The sequence below is a fragment of the Vigna umbellata genome, chromosome 6, assembly GCF_029865625.1.
Source record: "Vigna umbellata cultivar VRB3 chromosome 6, Vumbellata_1.0, whole genome shotgun sequence".
Classification (NCBI taxonomy): Eukaryota; Viridiplantae; Streptophyta; class Magnoliopsida; order Fabales; family Fabaceae; genus Vigna; species Vigna umbellata.
This window is the reverse complement of record NC_142170.1, coordinates 5,890,896-5,917,017: the sequence shown is the minus strand read 5'-3', so window position 1 is coordinate 5,917,017 and position 26,122 is coordinate 5,890,896. Positions and strand designations below refer to the sequence as shown.

At 34.9% G+C, this 26,122-nt stretch overlaps 2 protein-coding genes across 2 annotated transcripts; both read right to left on the bottom strand.

Moving 5' to 3' along the window:
• Positions 1 to 585: 585 nt before the first annotated feature.
• Positions 586 to 2,328, bottom strand: SPL (sporocyteless (SPL)). The gene is made up of 3 exons (XM_047310781.2): positions 1,605 to 2,328; positions 1,167 to 1,373; positions 586 to 1,004 (listed from the first exon to the last, which is right to left on the bottom strand). The coding sequence occupies exons 1-3, from the start codon at positions 2,085 to 2,087 to the stop codon at positions 771 to 773; spliced, it is 924 nt and encodes a 307-aa protein (XP_047166737.2). The 5' UTR covers positions 2,088 to 2,328; the 3' UTR covers positions 586 to 770.
• Positions 2,329 to 7,233: 4,905 nt separating this feature from the next.
• On the bottom strand, positions 7,234 to 20,581 carry LOC124835783 (Met-10+ like family protein). The gene is made up of 9 exons (XM_047310774.2): positions 19,687 to 20,581; positions 18,294 to 18,392; positions 17,598 to 17,717; positions 17,324 to 17,490; positions 14,283 to 14,353; positions 9,406 to 9,548; positions 8,765 to 8,876; positions 7,820 to 7,932; positions 7,234 to 7,676 (listed from the first exon to the last, which is right to left on the bottom strand). The coding sequence occupies exons 1-9, from the start codon at positions 20,530 to 20,532 to the stop codon at positions 7,533 to 7,535; spliced, it is 1,815 nt and encodes a 604-aa protein (XP_047166730.1). The 5' UTR covers positions 20,533 to 20,581; the 3' UTR covers positions 7,234 to 7,532.
• Positions 20,582 to 26,122: the final 5,541 nt, after the last annotated feature.

Genomic DNA, 26,122 nt, shown 5'->3' with positions numbered 1-26,122 from the left:
CAGCCACTCCTACTACTATGGAAAAAGAAACAAAAGGTGATTGTGCTCAGGTAGTAACAACTTGCATTGTTTTCACTTTTTTTCTTTGTATTTTCGTTTCATTTTTTGATTCATTTTCCTGCTTTTGTAGGTGCCAGATGAGAATGCCAGTGTAGGGTTGGCCCTTGGCATTTGCATCCATTCTGATGAACCCTTTTCACGTTTTTTGGAGCATTCTCTGAAGGCACTACTTAACTCCCATAAACGGCAAGACAGAGATGCCAGTCATGTGTTTCAGCACATAAAAGATGTAAATTAACTTTAAAACAGAAAGCCCTTGTAACATATAATAAAATAAAGAGATGCCTGCAAAAGTGTTGTATCATGTGGAACAGTTGCTAGGGTTTAGAGTCCAGAACAAAGAGAAAACTTTGCCTAACCCCGATAGAAAGTTGATCAATCCATGATGTTATTTCTGTTTGTTTTTTGTTTAGAGCATTTTGTCCTACATGAAAAACTATTATGAAGACTTCTCTTTTCTTACAACACAATAATATCATGTGAATATATATATATACCGAACATTAGTTATGAGTAGGGATCAAAATAGAGAAAAGAAATGGGAAAATATTAAATGACATAATCTTGTGTAGGATAGAGTCATAGAAGGGATTTTCCTAAGGAGGACATGCATGGAATTGCTCAGCTTGGTATTAGTTTAACAACAAAAGGAAATAAACATAAAAGCTGTACTTGAGCAAACACCAAAAAGGGGATCACTACATCTGCTTCTAGCGTGAGAGCTTCAGAGACAAATCAATATAATTAGAAGCAGAATCTCCATAGGCTGCAGCAGTGATAGAAGAAGCTTCACCACCACCTACACCAACTGAACCTATTGTGGGCAATTCCAGCTCCTTGGGAGTAGTGCCTCTGCCATCTTTTCCTGGGAAAAACTCATATTCCATGAAAACCCTGCCACTCGCTGAGTTTCCCCTCCTGTGAACCGCAACAACCTCTACATTCTAACATAACAAAAAACCAACCAATTTATAAGCCCATTTATTAAACAATCTTAATTTCAAAATGTACACAGTTTTCTAAAAAATTAGCTACACTAAAGAATAATGTTACATTAAACATGTAGCAACATCCATCATAAAATAAATCAATAGATGTGAATCTACCTCATCATTGGGAGTTGCACAAGCATAAGCACTAGCAGAATCATGCCTGGCCAGTTTGTCATAGAAATCACCGGTTTCCCCAACAAGGCTTGAGACAGAAGATTGGGGCATAAATCCTAGAAAATCATGGCCATTGGGCCATATCTCTAAAGTCCTCTCCCTCCTTGCATTTGATCCCTTTTCATTGTCTTCATTGAATCGTGTTTTCTGAGACAAATACAGCAATACACATACACACACAAAAATGCTCAACAAACAATGAACATAAAAATATTCAACACTAGGATTATCATCAACATTCAACAGAAATTAAACAAAAACATTCTTAATCACAAGCCGTTAATGAGAAGCATGATTGCTTGACATCCAAATTAATGACCTAACATATAATTTATTTATTCATACACATGCCATGGTGTTGAAGGGAGTGATGTATACCTTTAGGCAAAAATCAAAACATTCAGGTTGAGAATGGAGATTTGGAATTGAAGAGAGCTCTTTCGAGGTCTCGAGAGGGGTTCCAACCAAAAGTGGAGGACCAGATCCATAGGAACCATTACCAACAACCCTGTTAGGAACTATCCAGCTCCCACCAATAGTGCTGTTTCCACTGATCACATGTTGTTGAGGGCACTGAAACTGAAAGCCAAGGTTTGGTGATGGGTGGCGCTGAAAAAGTTGTTGTGGATGATGATGATGATGATCATGGAGGGTAGTTACTGGTGGTAGTACTCCAGAAGAGCCTTCACTCATCTTCTTCCAAGACTCTTGAATCCTCAACCTTTCTAACTGAGCCACACCCAAACCTCTCTGGGGTGGCTTCTTTGGACCCTTCCCATTTGTCCTCCTACTCCTGCTTCTGCTTCTTCCAGCTTCATCCTTTCCATCTTCTTCATGGAACATGTTGTGCTCAGAAGCCATGGTAACTGTTTGAAGAAAAAAGAAAACTCAATGCAACAGAAGAGAGAATGTGTTTGATAAATGCTATAGGCTTTAAGGAGGTGCGATATATATAGAGAGAGAGAGAAAAACAAAGAGAGAGAGAGAGTTCAGTGAAAACAAAGCAGAAACTGCCTGTGTGAAATGGTGAAAGGACAATGGTTATGCGCGTGTGTGTGTTTTGCTTTTGGGTCTTGTATTTGGTTTTGTTTTTGCTTTGTGTTTTTGCTAGTTCCACACTCCCAAATGTTTCTGCTTCTTCCAGATAACAATCTCCTTTTGCTTTTCTTTTTTCTGCTTTTGTCTTAATTAAGTAAGGATTTTGGGCACATCATCACGATGCTCATGTTATTATGAGTTTCTACGGGTCTAAGCGGTAATGCATTTAGAAAACGGTCTTTTGGCAATCATATGGAGTAAGATTTGATCATGAATTATGAGAATCTGCCTATGGAATAGGCTTGTAATGATGGTCTTTCTATTCTCATATTTGGAAACGAGAAAAAGTTGAACCCATGTGGTGCCTTCTAATGTGGGAAAATTTCTCTTCCTACACAGTTTCCACGCAAAGCCTATGCAATTCCCTGTGATTCCAAGATATAGTTAATGTGATCTTCTATTGTTGATTACTTACATGGAGAAATACTCCTACCCAAAAGAATGTTCTATTCATCCAAGTAATCGTTCTATTCAAAATATCCATGTCGTTAGTTATTTCAATATACACTTCAATCTATAATACTTCTTAAATGATCAAGGATCTCATGTACTTCTTACTTTGTTTAAAACCCTAATAAAGCAATACTAAACTTCTTATTAACTGTATCTTTAAGATTAAAGCCAGACTACAATATGACTATGAAGACATATTTGTAGATTAAATTATTATCCCCTTTTAGTTATTTGATTAGTTTGTTTCTTTCTTTTGATTATTTAATTAGTCAGTCCCAGCATTGTTCATGTGATTCAGACCAATAAAAGTAAGTTTTACCTCTTAGTTTTACCGATATTTTAAGTATGATTCTGTGATTATTTGTTCCATGCAATCTGGTATTTTCGTAGCCTCTGTTGCAATCTTTATCATGTAAAACAATCAATGACTGATCAGTGCTAGTTTAGTTGTTTAAGAGCATTATAAGTATCACTGCCATGAAATTTATATAACTTATCCTATGTTGCAACTTCCACTTATATCCATATACTTAACTACCTCAGAATTTTTTGTGTTGGTATTTTCTTTTGTTGGAATTTTACTATTCGATCAATATGGGTATTTTCCACCACCCACAACTTAGTTATGAAAGCCAAATCACGTGATATGTTGATTGAAATAGTGGGTCGCAATTAAAATGTTTCATTATTCACTGTCATTCTTTGAGGATAAAATCTTTCACCATCATTTCATCACCGCCTAATCCTAAACCAGTCAATATCTAATGTTCCTCATCAATTAATGCATTGCAACAAATTGGAGTATATTTTGCAACCCAAACTTAAGCAAATTAATGAAGTTACTGAATTCAAATCAAATATGAATATCAAATTAAAAAAATCTAAATCTTTCATCATTTCTCAAATAATAGGAAGGTTTATATACTCTCCTCTTTTATTTTCTTTAATATCTCCAAAATAGAGTGCACATTATTAATTAGTTCTAATTTATTCCTTATGATTATGCAAGGAGACTCTGCAACAATTGTTACTTAAAGGAAATTGAATTGGAGTACAGTACTATAGCTAACTAACTAAGTAGTATCTACAGTGTATGGCAATTAAATTTGACATGCACGCCAACAATGTTGTGGGGTATTCTACAAGATATTCGCAAAAGTGAAACACCAACACGCAAATCCTATGAGACCAAACCAGTATTGCAAATCTTAACTAAGAATTGGTTTGGAGGAGTGTGTGTGTGTGTTTGGGACATAAAACCCAAACCGCGTGACCAACCCAAGATTTTTTTATCTGATGTACATACATTAGAAGGTGGTCTAAGAGAGAAAAACTGTTTATTTATGCAGTAGGGCCCACTAGAAGGTGTGGTCCCATGCCACGTGGAGAGCTGGTGGGTACAGAATATAGGCGGCTGAGAGAAGAGGAGAGAGAATTGGCACGTGTGAGAGAGAGAGAGAGAGAGAGAGAGGGAAAGAGAGAGGGGGCATTGCTGGGATTGAGCAGACATAGGTGGATTCTTGGGTTCCTGGAAAGCAGATTGTGCCCTTCATTTGCATGGAAAAGAAAAATCATTGACATTTGTTTGTTTGGGATCACTCTCTCTTCTTGATGCTGTGGTGGGGCCTTCATTTGCATTTTCTAACTGGAGACCACTTCATACAAATATTGTTAATTAACCTTTAAATAATCTACTACTCTTTCTATTCCCAGTGTCTCTGGTATCACTATAATCACTAAGTTAGGTCAAATTATTATAAAAACAAAATAAACATAACCATGAACGGTTCGTTTTTTAACTACCATGCTATGGTATCTAAATTTTGGAAGGGTGTTTGATATTTAAGTATATGTGATTATAATATGGATGGAAAAGGTTAGACTGGACCAATTAGTGACTAGCTGAAAAATTAGATAAGTTGTTAGTCTGAATAACTAAAGAAATTTAGTAGTCAAAATTCAGTCAAAAGTCAGTGATATCTATCAAAACTTGGTCAAAGTTAGCATAAACCTGGTAGCAACAGAAGTGTTTTGAATTGATACTAGAAAAGTGTTTCTATAGTTTTCTTTTATTCAAAACATTATGAGATACATAAAGTTTTATATGTAATGTATTTATTATGCAGTTTTAATCTTGAAAGATGTATAATAATCATTTTATACAAATTTACCCTGCAGTTGTCCTCATTTCACGATTTTTTGCATAGGAAAAATTTATAATTCTTCACATACTTGAGTTAAAATTTTGGTTTAACTTTACTAACTTGGTTGATGGCGCTGCTTAAATTACTATTTTTTTTTTGTAAAATTGTTATAAAATCCCTGATAAGAAGCTACACTCTTTGTTGTTGAAAGAAATCTTTTACGGTTATACATCCGATAGAAATTACTGCAATAGTTTTATAGTGTCAGAAATATCGCATAACATTTTAACAATTCCGTCTATCAATGTTAACGACAATGATATGCATGTGTTAGAATTCTAAAAATGATAAACATTTATTTTAACGCATGTGCAAGAGTTGAAATTTAAAGTTTTTTCGTATAAGTTATGTAAACGAAACATCAATCAAATATTCATTATTAAAAAGTAAAGGAATAAAAACACCACTAATTTTATATTTATTTATCACTTGACAAATGATTCAATTAGTTCAACTATAATTGAATTAATGAGCATCTCCATTAATACTATACTAATATAAGATTGCCTAGAGTTTAAAAATAATTGCTTCATCAGTTTTAATGGAGATTTTCATAATTTAAAAATTTATGATCAAACCAATATGGGCATGTGTGGTGGTTAATCTGTCCAGAGTGGGTGGACAAATAAAGCTTGTGTTTGTGAATAAGGATGAAAAGAGGAGCGGGTGGCCATGAAGTGGTCTTATGACTGTGGTCTAGACATATAACCATACTTTATTTCATAAATATAGAGGAATCCAGCATCTGAAATGAGGCTTCCCGTTGTTGTTTTTTAGCTACAAAAAGGGGTGGTTTAACGAGGGAGAGGGAGAGAAGTGGAGGAGGTAAGCAACTAATACAGATTGTTTGTTTGTAGAGATTACCATAAAGGAATGGAGCAGTTAGAGTAACTGTTGGTTCTGGCTTTATGCAACTTGTGAAGGACCAATCCATTTTAGTACAAAATTGCAAGAGATCCCTCCCCTACAACTCCGATTCCCATTTCCCTCACATATCCATACCAATAAGACAATCACAAGGGAAGGACCACCCCACGGAGATCATTATTTAGATCTCAATCTGAACTGAGATTTGCTCTGCTTTCACCCTCCCATTTTACCATTCTGCCCTCACCTACCATCACAATGGACACTTTTCTCCTTCGCACAACCAACCGCATAGTGGGCAGGGAGTACAAACATAATGCATAGGGTTGGATATATATAGTACATGTATCACACAAGATTTTGATGAAAGGAACAGGATCGTAGAATAGCATTTGTGCTGCCTGGGCCGGCCGGCTAGTGTTATCCGGACCATCCAGGGATCACAGGATCAAAGAATTGAGTGAGTGCTTGAGAGAGCATTCATTGCAGAACAGAAAGGGCGTGTTTTTTGGATGCATGAAAATGTCACTGTCACCTGGTAGTTGTGCTGGACCTGCCTAAAGCAAAACAATTATAAAACAAAAGGCCCAGACATAAAAGCAATGTGTCTGGCAGATGCCCCAGACTCCCAGTAAATCAAACCCACACCCACAGATCCCTCAGCTGTCCTCCACCTGCGACCTATCACAGTTTTACAGATCATATACGTATATACGTACGTACATGTACATCAGGGTGGGGGATCGTCTAACAACAATAGAGTTAAGTCTAGCTCATTCATAGAGAGAACCTTCGGGTCGCAAAATTGAAACACACTCGTCCAAATATCATTTTGCTTTTCTCAATTTATGGTACAATATATTATACAAACAGTCTTGTTAGTTTATAATCATCTGAGCAAAAAGATAAAGCATTTCATAAATCATAAATAAAACTAAATGAGTACCAACCTGTACTTCAATTGAGGTCTGAGAGGAGACATGTCAAGCAGCATGGGGCCACACCCAAGATGAGAGAGAATAGAGATGCAGTGGACCCCGTTAGCTGTGCATGAACAAACTAAGCGTCAGCTGTACAAGAAGCTTCTGGGAGCAAATTCAAGAGCCACTATAAATGACATGAAAGGATCTTCCCATGCTGTGAAACTTCAAAATCAGATTTAGTTCAAGATATTTTGGTCTTGAAATTCAAATTTAATAACATGTTATTTTTGCTGAGATTGGTTGTTGAGACTCTGCGGTGTCTTCATTCTTCTAGAGGTACAAGGCACTGGGTCGCACTATTAGTAGGTCCATTCGATATTTCTAGAATAAACGTTCATCTCCCTTTGTGTTGTTCGTAAAAATTGAGGAACATTTACAAATAAAAGAATTTGCAAGTTTGAATGGTTATATGCCGAGATAGCATTAATAATATGAAATAATCATATATAGTATAACAATTTGTCCTATTTCAATAGGATAAAAGCAATTTAAACTAAACTCAGAACAAGCCGGTCGCAGCTCTAACAATTCAATATTAAGGACTTGTTATTTTTTTTATATCCACTAATTAGTAATGCTAGAGACCTAGAGGTTGGAAAAATAAACAAGTAAATACCTCATGTTACCAATATATACAATATCAATTTAGACGACTAGTGCAACGGAACAAAATTTACTTCGTGCAATGAATCAAATACTGCTTAGGTATCAACTGTGGTATTAGCAAATGCTACACTTTTAGGGAGAATAAATGATGCGCACAGCATCCATTTTCCAGGAGCAACAAGTCGTACCCGTCGCACGTCTACGTTGACTGCTACTTCTACCAGCGCAATTCTTATTCTCTGCACCGGAAGAGGTTTATTAAGATGTCTTTAGAATAAGGTTCAAGATATAACACTAGCCCAACAGCAAAGTAAAAAATAAAAGTGATTAGCGATGTCCAATCAAAGACCCTACATAAATATACACAATATCAGCAACCAACCTCGTGAAAATCAAATTCTGGATCTCGCGCTTTGGAGAATCCATACACATGGATCATAGGAAAAGTATATTCCCCATCCTTGGGTCTATTTTTGTATATTCCCCGAAATGCATCTGCAGAGGAAGCCAAATATATTCAGAAATTAAATATAGATATTATAGTTGTTTACTCCTACCGAAAGCAACTAAAAAAATTGTAGCAGACCGAGTACAGCAACTCCCAACTGGCCTAATCAGTGCACGTGTTCACTTCATAGGACAACTCTAGTGACTAATCTCATTCAGAGACAAACTAATTCTCCACTAACAGATAGACAAACAGCACATCAATGACCAAGCCATTAATTAAGCAATTATATGGTGAGATTTTCAAGACAAGAAAAGAGAGGGAGTATCTCGTTTGCATAAGCGTTAATGCTATTACTTTAACCCCCATTAGGTTTATAGAGTAAGATTATCTTATGACCAAAAAATTAAGACGAGAGTAGAATTATTGGCACGAGTGGTGATGCTTTTACTGTCTCCATCATAAGGAATATTTTGACCCAAGATCTGTAGTTAAATCGAGAACATCATATACAACTTCACGTTCTTTTGGGCAAGGCTTTAACTTATCTATACATACTGCTTTTTGCAGTTTCCAACTATTCCTCTCAATAAAGGAATATATTTATGTATGTATGCAGCAACAAAGAGTGAACAGACCATTGCAACCCTCACTCTACTCAGAACTACTTGAAACATAGTCCAGACAGTAAGGAAAAACAGTTTGCCCCGATTCACCCTACCCTCCAAAACTATCAACCATTGCTGGAGGAAAAATTAAGAGAAGTTCCACGTATTTATGAGTACCATTCAGAAGACAAGTGTGGGATGGATCAAAATTGGACAGTGCACAAAAAATATTGTACAATAAAGAAATAGTGGTCTTGTGAAGAGAGGCAACCTAGAAATTCTGCAGCTTCACTTGGCAAGTTCATAACCACTTGCGTGATGGACTGAGAAACATCACTGGCATAAAGAGACTTAATGAACCTTCTTCCATCCATGTTGAAGACCTAGAGAAACAAACAAATGACATTAGTGAGCAGAAAATTTCATCAAGAGAAGTAGTGCTGTCACATGCAGATTCAAATCCAACATCAGCCAGGGTTTTTCCATCAATTCATGAAAAACACTAAAATAATCAGCACGTCCTTTTTAACCATTAGTCACTCACATCCTATGAATCATGATCAATTCAAGAAAGGAGTGGTGCCCGAAGACACTGGTAACATACACGATGCAGTATTTCAAATCCTAATAGGACATTTTATATTTTAGTGTTTTCGTGTGTCTTTTGTGTCCATTCTTCTTAGCTTCACACTCTAAGATAATTCACAACAGTTTTATACTTAAAAAATCTACAGAAGTCCAAAAATGTTGAAGAAAAGACTAAGTTGCTGTGCTTTTAACATGAATGAACCAAGAAATAGCAAATCCAAATTTGGATTCCAATTCCAACATACTTATTTTCATTATTATCTCTTCATGTGCAAAAGTCCATAAAACATCTTAAAGAAAATACTCATTGAACATGGATCATACCTTAATCTTCTTCTCAAGTTTATTTAAAACACTATTTCTTTCCAGATACTCAACTGCATATGGATTTAAGTCATTAGCAAAAACACGCTTAACTATCCTCGCAGCAGATATGGCTAAGGGACCAACTCCCGAGAAAACATCACCTGTCAAATGATGATGCATGTGTAAGCAAGTCATGAATATTTTTTTCGTCATGATTAACATAAAGAACATTCCATATTAATGCAAGGGGGAAGGATGTGTTAATATTTCAAACCTCTGACAGCAATTTTTAGATGAAGTTAGTGCAGACTTGGTATTCATTACCTAAATTAAGAAAATTATTAGGGAATAATCATAAATCTTGAAAGCCTCCGGAATTATTTTTTTCCCTGGCCAGCCTTGTATATTTCAATGTCTAAGGGATTCCAAGTAGTTTCTCTAAAATATTATCCAACAGGTGATATGCACATGCATTAAAATCTTTGGAAAGCTACGAAAAGAATTACATCATTGATGACATACTTGCATCCAGATTCTGTATTTAGGAATTTGATGCTCTTACGTGTTAGAATAATTTATCTTGATTATCTAACTTGTTCAGATAGGTTAACAAGTCAGCTTTGCCTATTAACATCAATTACCTAGAGATAGCCTTTTCTTTGTACACTATTGGTATTTCAGATGTAATATTCTTCTATAAATAACCAGGAACAACAAAGAGATAATCAATCTTTGGAACCCTTTTCTATCATTTTTCTTTTCGTAATTTGCAGTTGTCCACCGCCATCAACCATCATCCTATGTTGCCGTCTCTCCATGGTCATTGTTAGAATAAGTATTAAAACTGGGTAGAAAATAGTTGTGTTGGGAACTACTACTATTGTAGCTAGTTCTGTACCTAGGTTTCTAGTTCAGTCTTTTGGTTTTTCATCTTCTCATTGTATCAAATTTCTACCAATATAAATGAGATCATAAGAGTGGTGTTTCAAGCCCTCAAAATATACTATCTCTTGTTAATCTCAAGATAGTATCAAAGCTAGTCAATCTTGCTCTACTGATCTCAGTCTTCTCCAACACAGTTTTTGCCACAGTTTGCCGTTCGCCCCCAACCACTGTCACAATTTTCTCCCAGGATCACTGGATCTAAACCATCTCCATGAGCAACTGTCACAACCTCTGTTGGTTTCCTCAAACTCTGACTAAAATGTCCACTGGACCTATTCTCTCCTCCTCTGGAACTCCTACCATTACCTCTAAAAAGTTCAATGAGAAAAATTATCTCTCGTGGTCTGCCTCAATTGAAATTTGGTTCCTACACCAAAGTTACCATGAACACCTTGAACAAGATGGAAGCAATGTACCTTTTGAGCAAGCTAAACAATGAAACGTATTGATTGTCAACTTTGTGCCTTACCGTGGCAATTTGTAGAACCCAAATTACTGGGTTCTGTTAGATCTTTTAAGACTCAACTCTTTTAGGAAAAAGACTCGGAATATTTTTATAAAAGATACTCAGCGCCTTTACAACTTTGCAAATAGGCTTACCACTATCAAACAAATTGCTCATGACATGGTTGGTGTCTTTCATGAGTGAAACTCAATTTGCCGATAGTAGATGGAACAATAGACCTAACAAACAACAAATTTATCTAAGATAGGCTCTAACCCATGACTCTGATACCATGTTAAGAAGTGAATTTTAAGCCTAACTCAACCCTACCAAACCAGCTTATAAGATGAAGTTTGCACCTAGTTATATACTACGAAATTACCATATCTCTAGTCAATGTGGGACTTCAAACAAACATGAATCTAAAGAGTTATAATATTTTGGATTTAGTCCGCATGTGTTCTGTTTTGTGTCCCCACCTATCAAAATTTAAAAAAAATGGTCCTTGAGGACAGTAAGCATAGTAGTATTTAGACATTAGAATGTGAGTGATGTCAACCAGGTAGACATGTTAGACCTTATTTTCCTAAAAGGTCAAAATCAATATGTAATTTTGTTTTTCTATTATCCATTCTCATATTTGGGGACCAAGTTAGGTCTCATCTTTTGGTTTTTAGATATTTTGTCACATTTATTGATAAATATTCTAGATGTACTTGGATTTATCTTATGAAAGATTGTTCTGAACTATTGAGTATCTTTACATCCTTTTTGAATGAAATCAAAAATCAACTTGGTCGGGTAATTAAAATTTTAAGCAATGACAATGCCAAAGAGTATTCCTCCTCTATTTTCTCTGCAGTTAAGTTCACATGACATTTTACATTAGTCTACTTGTCCTCACACACCTTAACAAAATGGTTATGCAAATAGGAAAAATAGACTTGGTTGAGACTACCCTATTGCTTGGTGCTAATATACAAAACCACCATTGAGGCAATGCTATCCTAACTGCTTGTTTTCTTATTAATAGGATATTGTCCTCTTCTCTTAGCAATAAGGTTCCTATTCCATTCTTTTTCCAAATTATCTTCTCTTTTATGTTTCTTTTTGTGTTTGGTTGTGTATGTTTTGTTCATGATTTGTCTCTAGAGTTAGATAAACTTTTTGTTTGTGCTATCAAATGTGTCTTCTTAGACTATTCTAGACTTCAAAAAGGGTATCAGTGTTATTCTCTTGAAACCAAAAAGTATAGTTGAGTCTATTGTTCCTAGTGCTTCTGTCAATCTCAATCTTGATCAAAATCCTTTTAAGCCATCCTCAAAATACTTACCACTTCAGTACCCAAATGACTAGACCAATTTTCCAAGATGAATCATCTACTTCAATTTCTTCTCAATCATCACTCAATACCACGACTCCTAGTGATGACGATTCAAGTTGGCTCATTGTTCTTCAAAAGATACTCGTTCTACTCAAAACCCACATCCTATTTATAACTTTCTTAGTTGTCACATGTCATATTCCTATTGTTCTTTCCTATACTCAATGTCTTCTATTACTTTTCCCAAAAATGTGAATGAAGCCCAGATGGCGACAAACCATGATTTTAGAAATGCAAACTCTTGACCAGAATAATACATGTGAGTTCCACCTAGAATAAAGGCAGTTGAATGTCAATGGGTTTATGCCATTAAAGTTGACCCTAATGGTGAAGCTAATAATCTCAAGCCATGATTAATTGCCAAAGGATACACTTAGACTTATGGCCTTGAGTATTCTGATGTTTTTTCTCCAGTGGCCAAAATGACCACTATATGACTTTTCTTTGCCATGATAGCTATTCGTCATTGGTCACTTTAATTGGATATTAAAAATGTCTTTCTTCATGGAGACAACAAGGAAATCAACATGGAGCAACCTCATGGGTTTATTGCTCAGGAGGGGTCTGGTTTGGTTTGCAAGTTGTGCCACTCTCTCTATGGCCTCAAGTAATCACCATGTGTTTGGTTGGGAAAATTGAACTTGATGATTCAAAATTTTAGGTTGAAGCATAGTGAAGCGATCATTTAACTTGTTATTGTCATACATATCTTAGGAAATGTGTTTACTTAATAGTATATATTGATGATATAGTTATTACATGAAATAATGTTGCTAGAATATCTCAACTAAATGAACACTTATGTGTAAACATTTTAAACCAAGGATCATGGAAACCTCAAAATATTTCTTGGGTATTGAAGTAAGCTCAATAAAAAAACATTGTAGTAATCCTTCAAAGGAAGTATGCTCTAGCATCTTAAAAGAGATAGATATGATTGGTTGTAAACTAGTAGATACTCTTATGGAATCAAATCAGAAGTTAATGATAGAAGGTGAATCATTCTTTGACCTATAAAAATATAGAAGACTAGTTGAAAAACTGATTTATCTTACAATTACTAGAATTGATCTATCTTTTGCAGTTGATGTTGTTAGTCAATTCATTAAGGCTCCATATATTGACCATTGGAATACTATCATTTGTATTCTAAGGTACCTCAAAAAATATCCAGGACAAGGTTTGCTATATAAAGATAAAGATAACATCTAAATCCCTAGGTACTACAATGCTGATTGGGCAAGATCCCCCTACTGATAGGCGTTCTACTATAGTCTATTGTGTTTTCCTTGAAAGAAATATTATTTCTTGGAAAAATAAGAAACCGAATGTAGTGTGGCAATCAACTGGTGAAGCTGAATATAGGGCAATGACGTCCCTTACTTCTGAATTTGTATGGGAGAAAAAAGTCTTTCAAGAACATAACTTTCGTGAAATCTAGACCATGAAGGTGTATTGTGATAACCAAGTTGCTCTCCACATTGCTTTCAATTCAGTTTTCCACTAGAGAACTAAGCATATAGAAATTGATTATCATTTTATTCAAAAAAATTGTTGTAAAAAAAATTGTATTGAGTTTGTAAGATCAACTTGCAAATGTGTTAACCAAGTCCTTAAAGGGGTCTCGGATCAAGTTTATCTGTTTCAAGTTTGGTAGATACAATTTGTATGCTCTAACTTGAAGGAGAGTGTTACAATAAGTACTAAATCTAGGTAGAAAGTAGTTGTATTGGAAATTACTACTGTTGTACCTAGATTTGTACCTAGGTTTCTAGTTCAACCTTTTGATCTTTCATCTTGTATCATTATAAATATGAGATCATAAGAGTTGTGTTTCAAGCCCTCAAACTAAGAAAACCAATCCTAGAGGATAACAAAATATGATCAGATTTAAATATATGATAATATATGTTCATATATTCTAATTTCTAACAGTTTTTTGTTTTTCAAACTCCCACTCAAAGCAAACAAACCAAAATGTTGTCAATTGTCATCACTCGTCTGCATTTGACATCAGATTGCTCTGATCAGCTATATTCCACTATGAAAGAGACAATAATGAAAAGAAATTGAAAGTGGTGATAACATAAGTATGCATCTTTTACAAGAGTAGACACATACAGACAACATCGTTCCGTGTGAAACCACTCAGAAGCCTTTGTCTTTCAGTTCCAAGCCTAGAACTCCAATATCTGCACAAAAAAAGAAAAGAAACAAAAGTGGTCATTCATACTCTTGAATTATTTTTTACCTAATTTCCTGGGTATGTTTTGAAATTTGGAATAAATAGATATTAATTTACCTTCTATTTTAGACTCCATATTCATTGAATGAAATTTCACAATAATAATCAGTATATGCAAAACAGTGCAACCAGTAACTGACTCATGCAATACCATAACACTGTAGGTCCAGTAAGGCTATCAATGACAGATGGCCGAAGGCCAAAGTTCTGCCACATAAACATGCAGCCTGTGCCAACACCGTAGCTGGCCTCACTTCACAAGTTGCCAATGGCAGAGGGGTCAAAAACACCATATTATAGTGTTCTTTTATTGAACAACATTGAGGTCCAGTGAGACAAAGCAACCTATCTAGTGTTTGACTCGAAATAAACACAGAATAATAATGGAAATAATCTTGTTTCTAGGCCACTTTGAGTACAAAAACAGGGTCTCCCTACCAAAGAGTTTCCACCTTTAAAACACAGAATAACAATCTAATGCCTTAGTTGCCTTTTACAAATCTGTAGCACAACCTGTATATCACTGTAGCAGTTGCATCATTGTTCTAGTCAAAGATATTGAGAAACTCTAAGCTAGAAGGATTCAATGTGTTGTTATAATGATATAATAGATATATATTTATCAACCTAGAATCAGCTAATATCCACCCTTTTTATTTAGGGGTAACGGGTCTTGTCATGCAAGATGAAACAAAGTAAGGTTTCTTACCCTAAATGGGTATTATCGTGTCCAGCACCAAGACCGAATATATCCAAGTACTCGTCCTATAACCAAGATTTGCTATCTTGAACAGACCAATCATAACATATAACTGCCAAATCAAAATTAATATAATAATAACCTAAAAGCTTCCTAAAACAGAATAGTATCTATCCAAATTATACTCTAGCCTATCAATGCCTCCTATTACAGAAGCAGTTTAAGTTTTTGTTTAATGTTTGGGACCTCAATTTGGTTTGTCTAGGGGGTTTTTTTAATTAAGGATTGGGTTGGAACGGGTCAAACAACCCTAACCCATATTTCCACCATTTCTGCCATGGTAGCTACTTCTGGTATGGACACCACATGAGACCTGGCACATCATCACCTTAGAACGGCAGCAGGTTAGAAATCTGTCATCACAATCCACCATAACTGCTTTGTAACAACAGTGACTTATATTTAACCTAAAATTTCCTAGTATGAAATTGTTAAGAAGTGGACTTTAAACCTAACTCAATCCCACAAAACCATCTGGTAAAGTGAGGTTTGCACCCACTTATATACTCTAAACTAGCTTTATCACTATTTGATGTAGGACTTCTAACACACCCCCTCACATCGAGATATATACATCTCGTGCGTGGAACTAGATATTAATGGGTGGTCTGATAACGGCCCAATAGCGAGTGAAACAATATGTCCAGCAAAAAACAAATTTTACTAGGATAGACTCTAAACCTGACTCTAGTACCATGTTAAGAAGTGGACTTTAAACCTAACCCAACCTCACAAAACTGGCTTGTAAGATGAGATTTGCACCATTCTAAATTAGCCTTATTACTAATCGACGTAGGACTTCCAACATAAATTAATATTAAAAACTTCCTAATAAAGAATTATACCTTCCTAAATAAGATTTTGGCTCATCGTCTACCTTCACTTGAAAGTTATAAATCTATCTAAACACATAATGCCTTAGTAATCTATAACAATGAATAACGGAGATTAGTTTTGTAACTGTTTTCTGTATATAGATTTTTTTTGCCACTTTTACCTATGGAACCTTATCTTCATCAACCAACTTCTTAATTTCCATGATCTACAAGAAACTATCAATAATGAACAGTCATGATGAAAAATTGGGAGTGTTTGTATTGTATGATCATAACAAAAAAAATTAAAATATTTTATAACTATTTTTAGTGCATATTTTATTACAATTTTACATCTTATGTCTATGTAATTATTTTTCATTGTAATAATAGTTACATCAAAAAATTTAATTGTATCCATTGTTTTTTAATTGTCTGCCTTTAGCAATAATTTAAAGGAAACAGATGCAGAACGCATGGAGAGTAAGCCAGATTGAGACAGCATATACTGGTATACACATGACACTGAAGGATCTAAAATGTACAGTTTGTAAGTGTTCTTTTATAAACAGAAAGATACATATGAATGAATCAATACCATAACTATATTAACAAACTAAACTACATGTAAACGAATAGAAAGAGAGAATCTAAAATGTAAATCTGTCTATATTCATGGGACCACCAACTACCAATGCCTGCCAAAGAAAATCCCTCATACAACTTTTCAACATAAAGTCAAATTCTACATTTCTTAATGGTGAAGCAGCCCCATGGCCCTAGATGAATACGGCATATCTAAGGAGAGGTAAAAGGTGTGATATACCTGGTCAATTTTAGGGAGAGATAAAGATTAATAGAGAAAGATTAAGTACAAACCTAGCAGCTGAGCATGAGGGGCGTGCATATTGTGGATTTGTTGTGGAGAGAGAGAGAAAGAGAGAGACTATAAGCCAAAGAAGACAAGAAGGCAAGCTGGAATTACGGTTGGAATGGGAACTGTCAGTGTTTTTTATTTATATACCATTGTACATACAATAAACCAAAATCTTTGATTCCGATGCTACAGTGATAGAAATATTTTCATACGTAAGTCCTTCCTTTTAGTTTCTCTTTCTAGCTGCTCTCTACCTATCACATGGTTCCTAGCCTACACGGAGATTTCAGATCAGGTAAGGATATAATTGTTTCACCAGTCTTACACAAACAGAATACAATCAGAGTACTTCAACAAGGTTATGCACGCCTACATAATACCAAACAATTTTCATGAAATGACAGTAATTCAGCAATTAGTAAATCAAGCCTTCTATGTTGGTCAGGGATGGAAATAAGAGCATACACTGTTGCTAAGTCAACCTGAAAGCGAAGTCCATTCTCAACTACTGTAGTCACAAGAGAGTGGTTCCCTGCTAAAACCTCGAGCTGCATAGTCCTGTACTCATTTTGAATGGAATCAATCTTGTTCACAACCGATTGTATCTTTGGCCTATTTTTATCCAGTACAACCTGAATTTGAAAGTATCCTTTCATAAATTAACTCAGATAAGAATTTGTAATACATTTTACATTTCACATTTAATGCAATAACAAAAAATTATTTCTAAAACAAAAACCTTTGCTATTAGCCTCTTGTATGGTAAATGTTCTTCCCTCAAATTTAAGTGTGCTATATGACCAACAGACTCAAAAGTTGAAGGAACAATCATACCCTCAGGCAACAAGGTCTCCAAAACCTGCAACAATAATATTGACCTGATCATTTTATTTTATCACAATTTGAAGTTGAATAAAGAACACCAAACAGGTAAAACTGGTCACAAAAAATGTTTCTTGGTTGCATACATGAATATGAATGTAAATTTAAAATATAATTGTTGATGTATCCTAAATCAATGGCCTTAAGCAAAGTTTCCGAATAGATAGATAAGTTATACTCGAACAATTAAGGAAGGTGATGTAGGATTTCAAAACAATAACTTTAAACTATCTTCACAATATACTCAAACAATTAAGGAAGGTGATGCAGGATTTCCAAACAATAAGTTTAAACTATCTTCACAAGATGACAAAATTTGTACTTGTGTTAAAAAATAGCCACATGGAATGAAACAGAAATGTCATACTACTTTTATTAGAAGTAAATGTCCAAGTCAAGCAAATCATATGGGTGAGAAGTTTGTTTTATAGTGATAGACCAACACACGTGTGACCCTTGCAAAGAGAAAGAATAACATGTACAAAGGAAAACTTAGATATACACACCAAAACATAGATTATGTGTGTAATACTGTGTCCTTGGTATAATATACCTCGGTCATCTGCCAGTAATCATAGAATAGTGTCAGCTTGCATCTAACTAGCTCAAGGGTCAACATTGTATTCTTTTCTGCATACTCCTTCAAAACAGCCTGTAGACAGGACGAAAAATATAAGTGATTAGATGAAATATAGATGCCAAAAGCACATATAGAACAAATTTTCAAAATTTTATTAATAAAAAAAACATGCACATAATTGTGATTTATCCCATTTTAAACTAAGATGGAACATGAAAAATGAGGAGATATCCAACATCAGGCCAATATAATAGTATCAGTATCTAATGAAAATTCTAAACTAAATATAGTTTGGTAACAGCTCACTAGTTCACCTTTGACCTACCACTATTGAAACTTGTAGAAGAGCCATTAAATAAGATTGTTACTGTGTACTTCGAGGACAAACAATATAAGCTTTCTGCAAATATTACCAAAATAACCCGAAACTTACACGAAGGCCAAGATGGCCTGAGTAAAGTCGCATAAACTAAAAAGAATGTCAAACAAAAGGTCATGATAGTTAAACCAATATGATTTCAGATTACAGCACACCATAGCTTCACAATGTATTGCATATTTGTGGGTTGAATACCTCCTTTATTACTATTGATAATCCAATTTGACCAACAGCAGGAAAAGAAACCTCCCAGTCCCATAGAAGGGTTTGCGACGATAAATTAAAAAAGAAATCCCTCCTTACTAAGTTAGATAAGGTTGTGCACTATCAAGTAAAATGATTGATCTTTGACCATACATACCTTCATTCAAATGAATTACAGATTAGAACCCACACAACTCTCACAAAAATTTGCTAAGGGAAGCTATATTATGGCTAAACACAGAACTAAATCTAGTCAACTTTGAAAACAGAAAATATGTGACTTCCCTAATTCAATGCTAGAGCATTTACAAGGAACTTCGCTGCACCAACAGCATCACCAATCACATTTATGATTTGAACATGCCTAGAACCTGTCTGGATAAACATTTTCATAATACTTTAAAGACAAGAAGATAAGAATGAAAAATTAAATGAGTTCCTTCATAAACTAAAACTAGTTTAGACATAAAATAATTTGTAAAAGTTCTCTCACGTCACCTTCTCTAAAAAAATGTTAATGGCTAAGGTTAAACTAATTTTAGAATCTTCTTTTATTTTGCATTCTCATTTTTCTTCTTCCAAGAGTGTTTACTGAAATGTTTATCCAAACGTTCCTTAATCATTATAACTATAATCATCTCGTTTCTTCGCCAATGTACACAAAACAAAAGTTGAAAAACAAATCACACCGATAACACAACAATTGGCACAAAAAAGGCGTATATGCAACAGTGAAAACTCACAGAATAGAAAGAGTGATTACTGAAACAACAGAGGCACCACCTTAATTGCCTCAGGCAACTCCTCCACACCGCGACCCGCGAAGCGTTCGTCCAGAAGCAGCAACCTCGTCGAGCCCCTCCACTTGCTACTGACAAATTCTTCTCCCAGCAACTTCCTCATAGCAACACTATCTTCTTCTTCCTCCTCAACAACCTCAACCACGGCAAAACCGTTCTGCCCAACGCGCCTACCGTCTTCCACTTCCATCCCCTCCTTCCTCTTTTTCCTCTTCTTATTCCTGTTCGGCCGCGAAATCTTCGCGAGGTTGCGGAACTTCACGAATCCGCGCGAGTTGAACGTCCTTGCGAGTTTGTCGCGGTACAGAACGGGACTCAGAACGTCGCCATCTCCGTCGGCCTTACCATGGATCCGGCGCTGCACCGAGATGAGAGTTCTTTCTTCTTCGTTATCGAATTCGCCGTCACCGCTAATTGGCTGAGGTAACAGAGGAGCGAGGCTAGGGTCGAGGTCATCGCCGGGGACGCGGGCGATGTTGCGGACGCGGGGCCAGTTGAGGAGGTGGCCGCGGAGTCGGCTTTCGAGGGCGGAGCATTCGGCGGAGGGGACACGGAGGGCGGCGAGGAGGAAGACGCGGGTGAAGACTTCTTCCCGGAGGATGGCATCGTTTTGATTTTGCGATGATTGGGATTGGGAGTGGGAGGGTATAGTACCTTTACGGAGGGAGGGTCCGTAGGAGAGAGGGGTTGTGGAGAAATGTGGGATGAAGAAAGTTGTTGTAAGAGTATGACCAAGGGAGGGCTTGAATGTGTTAGGGAACAAGAATTTTGAGGGAAGGGGAATGAGAAGGGGTTTTAGGAATACGTTGGTCATGGTCATGCCAACCATCCCCTCTGAACTCAAAAACGGGGAAGATTTAACATATGCATTGGGACTCCATACTCATATCATATACATTACACGTTAAGACTCTCACCCAAAAATTTATATTCACGTTAATACTTGTTTAATATTTAAATTATAAGTACTTTATTTAAAAATACAAATATAATTTAAGGATACAAACAATTCAAAAGTTATTCTTAACTTAAAGTTATTAAACATGAAACGTGAAAAATCAGTTTACATTTGATATAATGATTATATATGACACCTTCTTTAAATGTTCATGGTTGAAGAATCTGTTTACCTAAAATGTTACTAGAAAAAAACCTATTGCACAAGAATACTAAACAAGAAAAAAAATATATTCAAGTTTAGGTCTCTATGGCCGAATGACTAAGAACTAAACATTAAAAATCATTCAAATAACTTTACTATCATCTTCCTAAGGCCGACCATGAACTATTGTGCCTAAATAAAAAAACTTGCAGTTTCTTCCTTGATCCTCGTGTTTTTTTCTTGTTACATTTTCTTTCATATCATAGTAGATGTGAAATATGCAAATTTATGGGACAAAGAATTTTAAAATTTCCAAAAATTGAAATATACAATATTTCAATTATTTATAATTGAATTCTTCTAATTTTTAAATAGTATGTGTGGATGGAGTAATTGAAATATTTTAAATTTTAAACTTTTTAGTTTGGATAAAGTTAATTAATTTTTCTTTTTAAGATAAAATTTTCAGACTTATTAATTAGTTCAAGTTTGTAATTATTCATGAAATAATGTGTTTTTCTTATTAAAAAGTTGTAATAAGAAGTAAGAAAGTTGTTTAGGCAATTGTACAGGAACTTATACATCACTGGAGTGCTATTAGATGTTTCTAGCTAAGTCAGCCTTTAATTGCTCAGCTAAAAAGATTATTATTCGCTCAGCGCACCAAAACAATTCGCTGAGCGAATTATGGACAGTTAAAGGATATGTAGTTGATTAATTGCTCAGCGCATGATACCCGTGTGCTAAGCGAATTAATTAAATCAGAATTGGCTTTTAAGTTCGAGACAGACAGAAAGAGATAAAGGAGAGAAGTTACATAGGAAAGAAACGAAAACATCTCAGGAACTTTAGGAAACTACTTCAAGGCATCAAGACACCATATTTGCAAGGGATTGCTTCAAATGTGTACGTTCTAGATGACTAGGAGTAGTTAAATTTCTCTTTCATTGGAATTGGATGTAATGAACTCACTCTGATGTAATTTTCTTGTTCAATATATCGTTGTTCGTTTATATGCTCTTTCTTGAATTTATTATCATTGTATGGAAATATAATGTTATTTGAATGTCTCGGATTACTGAAAAGTAACTTTGAACATGGACAAAGATAGAGCACCCAAGTGATTTGGGATCTAGGGATAGACTCAATAACTTGGTCATTCTTAGCATCGGACTTAATGCAAATTGTATGTTAAATTGATTAAGGGATTAGCAGTTTGATATATTAATTTAGAACTAGTTTCTAAGGATTAGGACTAGTATACCTTGATGTGAATGTTTGAATGAAATAATGAAATATTGAACAGAGTTTTATATTCACATGATTCATGAAACCAAATTCCAACGAAGTTTCTTTTAAATATAATTCCTTGCACACCAACTGTTTGATAAAATACCAAAAAGAATTTCTTGTGTTATTTTGTGCATTTTGATGTCTAATTGAGTTATAAAAGAAAGAATTGTCATATGTTGCACAAGTCCCTTGGGAGAACGATACTCTAAACTTACTCTTTCTTACTTGGAACAATTTGGTATACTTGCCAAAAGGTTAACAAGTTTTTGGTGTCGTTGCCGGGGACTTGTGTTCCAACATAAGGCAATTTGGGCATATGTGACTCTTTTAGACTTTGTTGTGAATTTTCTTTTTGAATGTTGTTTTGTATGCAGTTCGCTTTAGTTTTTAAGACTTTTCATTGATTTAGTTTGAACATAATGTTTGTCTCAGGGTACTAGAGCTTGATGCAATTATTGAAAGTTCTCAGGGATGAGATTTCAGTAGCGGAACTAACTAAATAAAACCATATGTGCAAATCACCAAGGATGGGGTTGTGTGTTTGGATTCACTGTTTTGGAACTTAAAGCAAGTTTGATGGACTTCTTACACCAAAGGGGTGAGGGTTTGTCATACTTAGGTAGGCACAACAAGAGGGATCTGAGTGTTCTAACTTTAGAAAACAGGGAAAGTGGAATTCCTTGTCAATTGTATGTCTATTTTGTTTGTATTTCTTTTATGCAGTTTGCCTACAGATGTTTCTAGTTGTTGGAAGATTCTAGGGATGGGATTTCAGCAGCCGAAAGGGGAGTACCAAGTGATCTTGCAACAAGAGGGATCTAAGTGAGGTTATTTAGGAAATCCATTTCAATCATTCTTCATATTGGAACTGTTGTTTGATTGGTGTGCTCACGTTCTGCAAAGGTCAGTGGGAAAGAAAGGCTGAAGCAATGAGGATGGAAGTGTTCAAGCCAATTCTTTGTGCTCCCCCGATTTCAGTCTCTACACTACAATTTTCATTGGTTGGACCAAGCACTTTGTGCAACTCTGGTTTTTTCTATTTTCACTATTATTCTTTGAATTTTATTTTTATTTATTTTCAGTTTATGTCCCACAATTGTTAGCCACACACCCCTATGTTTTATTTTGTCGTGGTTTGATTGTATTTGTTACATTTTAATTGTTCACATGCACACACATCTTAATTGTTCACATGTATACATATTTTAATTGTTCACATGCACACTCATCTTAATTGTTCACATGCACATATCTTATTTGCTTATCACACACTTTTGATTGTTGATTTTGTCGTTGATGCACCGTTGTGAATCTCGTTAATTCTAAAATTTCTTGTTATTTTTGGTTATCATGTTAAATCTCGAACTTACTTGGTAATTAAGTTTTTCATAATAATTAAAAAATATAGATTATCATGTCAAGTTTCAGACTTGTTTGATAATCACCTTTTCAAAATAATTTTGGTTGTCATGTCAAGTCTCGGATTTGTTTGACAATTGAACTTTTCATAATAATTAAAAGTAATTTTTATCATGTCAAGTCTCGAATTTATTTGATAATTAAATTAAAAAATATAAAAATGTTTTCATTACAAATAAGTGTAAATATTTGTGTGATTTATCTTTTGCATCTTAATTTTTATAATCAATTCAAAAATCACAAAAAAAAAACCTTCAAAAAATCATCAAAAATAATTTTATCTTCCAACTGTGTGTCGAGCTTATTGATTTCATCATGATATTGTTTTTTCTTCCAAAATAACAAAAAAATCAAAAATCTCCAAAATATAAAAATATCAACTTTTTTTCAAATGGCAACGAGCCAGAACTACGTTATCCTTGATTCTTCATCAAAAATGGAGATACGTAGGAGCAAGGCAATGCCTTGTCAGGTTCATCTCCCCAAAAATCCAAAATTATCCTTAATCATTTTCCAAATAAAATTTCCAAAAAATTTCTCAATTTTTCAAAAATATTTTTCTTCCATTTGTATTGTCTTGTAGTGTTATTTTCGGGGAAAATAACTATTTTGAAAACCACATCAACTTTGCACGGTTAATTAAAGGTATTGCCTTCGGGCAGGCGCTGTAGGGTGCTAATGCCTTCCCTACGCGTAACCGACTCCCGAACCCAAGATTTCACAAACATTGCCTTATTTTATGATTTTTTCGTAGTTTTCCAGAATAAACTATGGTGGCGACTCCAAACTCTGATTTTTCAGAACTCTTTATTATTTTTTAAACGAGTTTCGCCAGCCTCCCTATCGTGATCCCGGTTGTGACACTCGCTAAGCCAACCTTTAATCGCTCAGCTAAAAAGATTATTATTCGCTCAGCGCACCAAAACAATTTGTTGAGCGAATTATGGACAATTAAAGGATATGCAGTTGATTATTCGCTCAGCGCATGATAGTTGTGCGCTGAGCGAATTAATTAAATCAGAATTTGCTTTTAAGTTCGAGATAGACAGAAAAAGATAAAGGAGAGAAGTTCTGGACAGAGGAAAGAAACGAAAACATCTCAGGAACTTCAGGAGTTACGTTATAGATGACTAGGAGTAGTTCAATTTCTCTTTCGTTGGAATTGGATGTAATGAACTCACTGTGATGTAATTTTCCTGTTCAATATATCGTTGTTCGTTCATATGCTCTTTCTTTAATTTATTATCATTGTATGGAAATATAATGTTATTTGAATGTCTCTGATTACTGAAAAGTAACTTCGAACATGGACAACGATAGAACACCCAAGTGATTTGGGATCTAGGGATAAACTCAATAACTTGGTCATTCTTAGTATCAGATTTAGTGCAAATTGTATGTTAAATTGATTAAGGGATTATCAGTTTGATATATTAATTTAGAACTAGTTTCTAAGGGATTAGGACTAATATACCTTGATGTGAATGTTTGAATGAAATATTGAACAAATTTTTATATTCATATGATTCATGAAACCAAATTCCAATGAAGTTTCTTTTAAATATAATTCTTTGCATACCAACTGTTTGATAAAATACCAAAAAAAGTTTCTTGTGTTGTTTTGTGCATTTTGATGTCTAATTGAGTTATAAAAGGAAGAATTGTCATATGTTAGACAAGTCCCTTGGGAGAACAATACTCTGAACTTACTCTTTATTACTTAGAACGATTTGGTATGCTTGCCAAAATGTTATCAGTCTCAACATTTAGATTTAGCTTATTCAACTCGATCTTCGATCCAATTCAACTCGTTTAAACTTTCGACCGTGATCGACTATGTTCATCTTACATCCTGACTAAATCGGCTAAATCTTTAGTGTCGAAGGTTAAGTTAAGTCAATCTAAGTCAAATGGTTAAATCAAGTCGATTATCGCGAAAGCTCGAGCTATGTCGATTCAGGTAAAAGTCTAGTTGAATCAACCATGACCAAAGGTTAAGACTAGTAGACCATAACTAGAGGTTGAGACTAGTCAGCGTTAATCGAAAGTTAAAAAGAGTCGTGTCGAAGGTCGAGACAATTTGGTACTAGTCGAAGGTCAAATCGAGTAGGCCTAAGCCAAATGTTGAGCATAGTAGGTCTAGGCCAAAAATAGAGTTAAGTCATTCTAGTTTAAGGTCCACCTCAACTGACCCGAATCCAAGGGTTGAGCTGAGTTGGCCAAACAAAAGGTTGAGACAAATAGTTCTTGGTTATAGATAGAGACAAGTCGATCCTGATTATAAATAGAGACGAGTCAACTTTGGATGAAGGTCAAGTCAAGTCGACCAGAGTTCATAGTCGAGACAACTCAACCCTAGCTGAAGGTTGATATGAGTCGACTTTTTGGACCTGTGGTTTTTCTTTTTCGTGACCAATGAGGAATTCCATGACTTATGGAATTTCAATTTCTTTCTTTTTTTAATGAATTTCAAATTCTATTATTTTATTTATTTGAAATACTTTTTTAAAATTCCTCAATTTAAATTTCCTTTTAATTTCCTCATCCAAACAAGTCATTTTACTTCAACGAATTTCAAATTCTCCAAATAAATGGATTGCTCTCT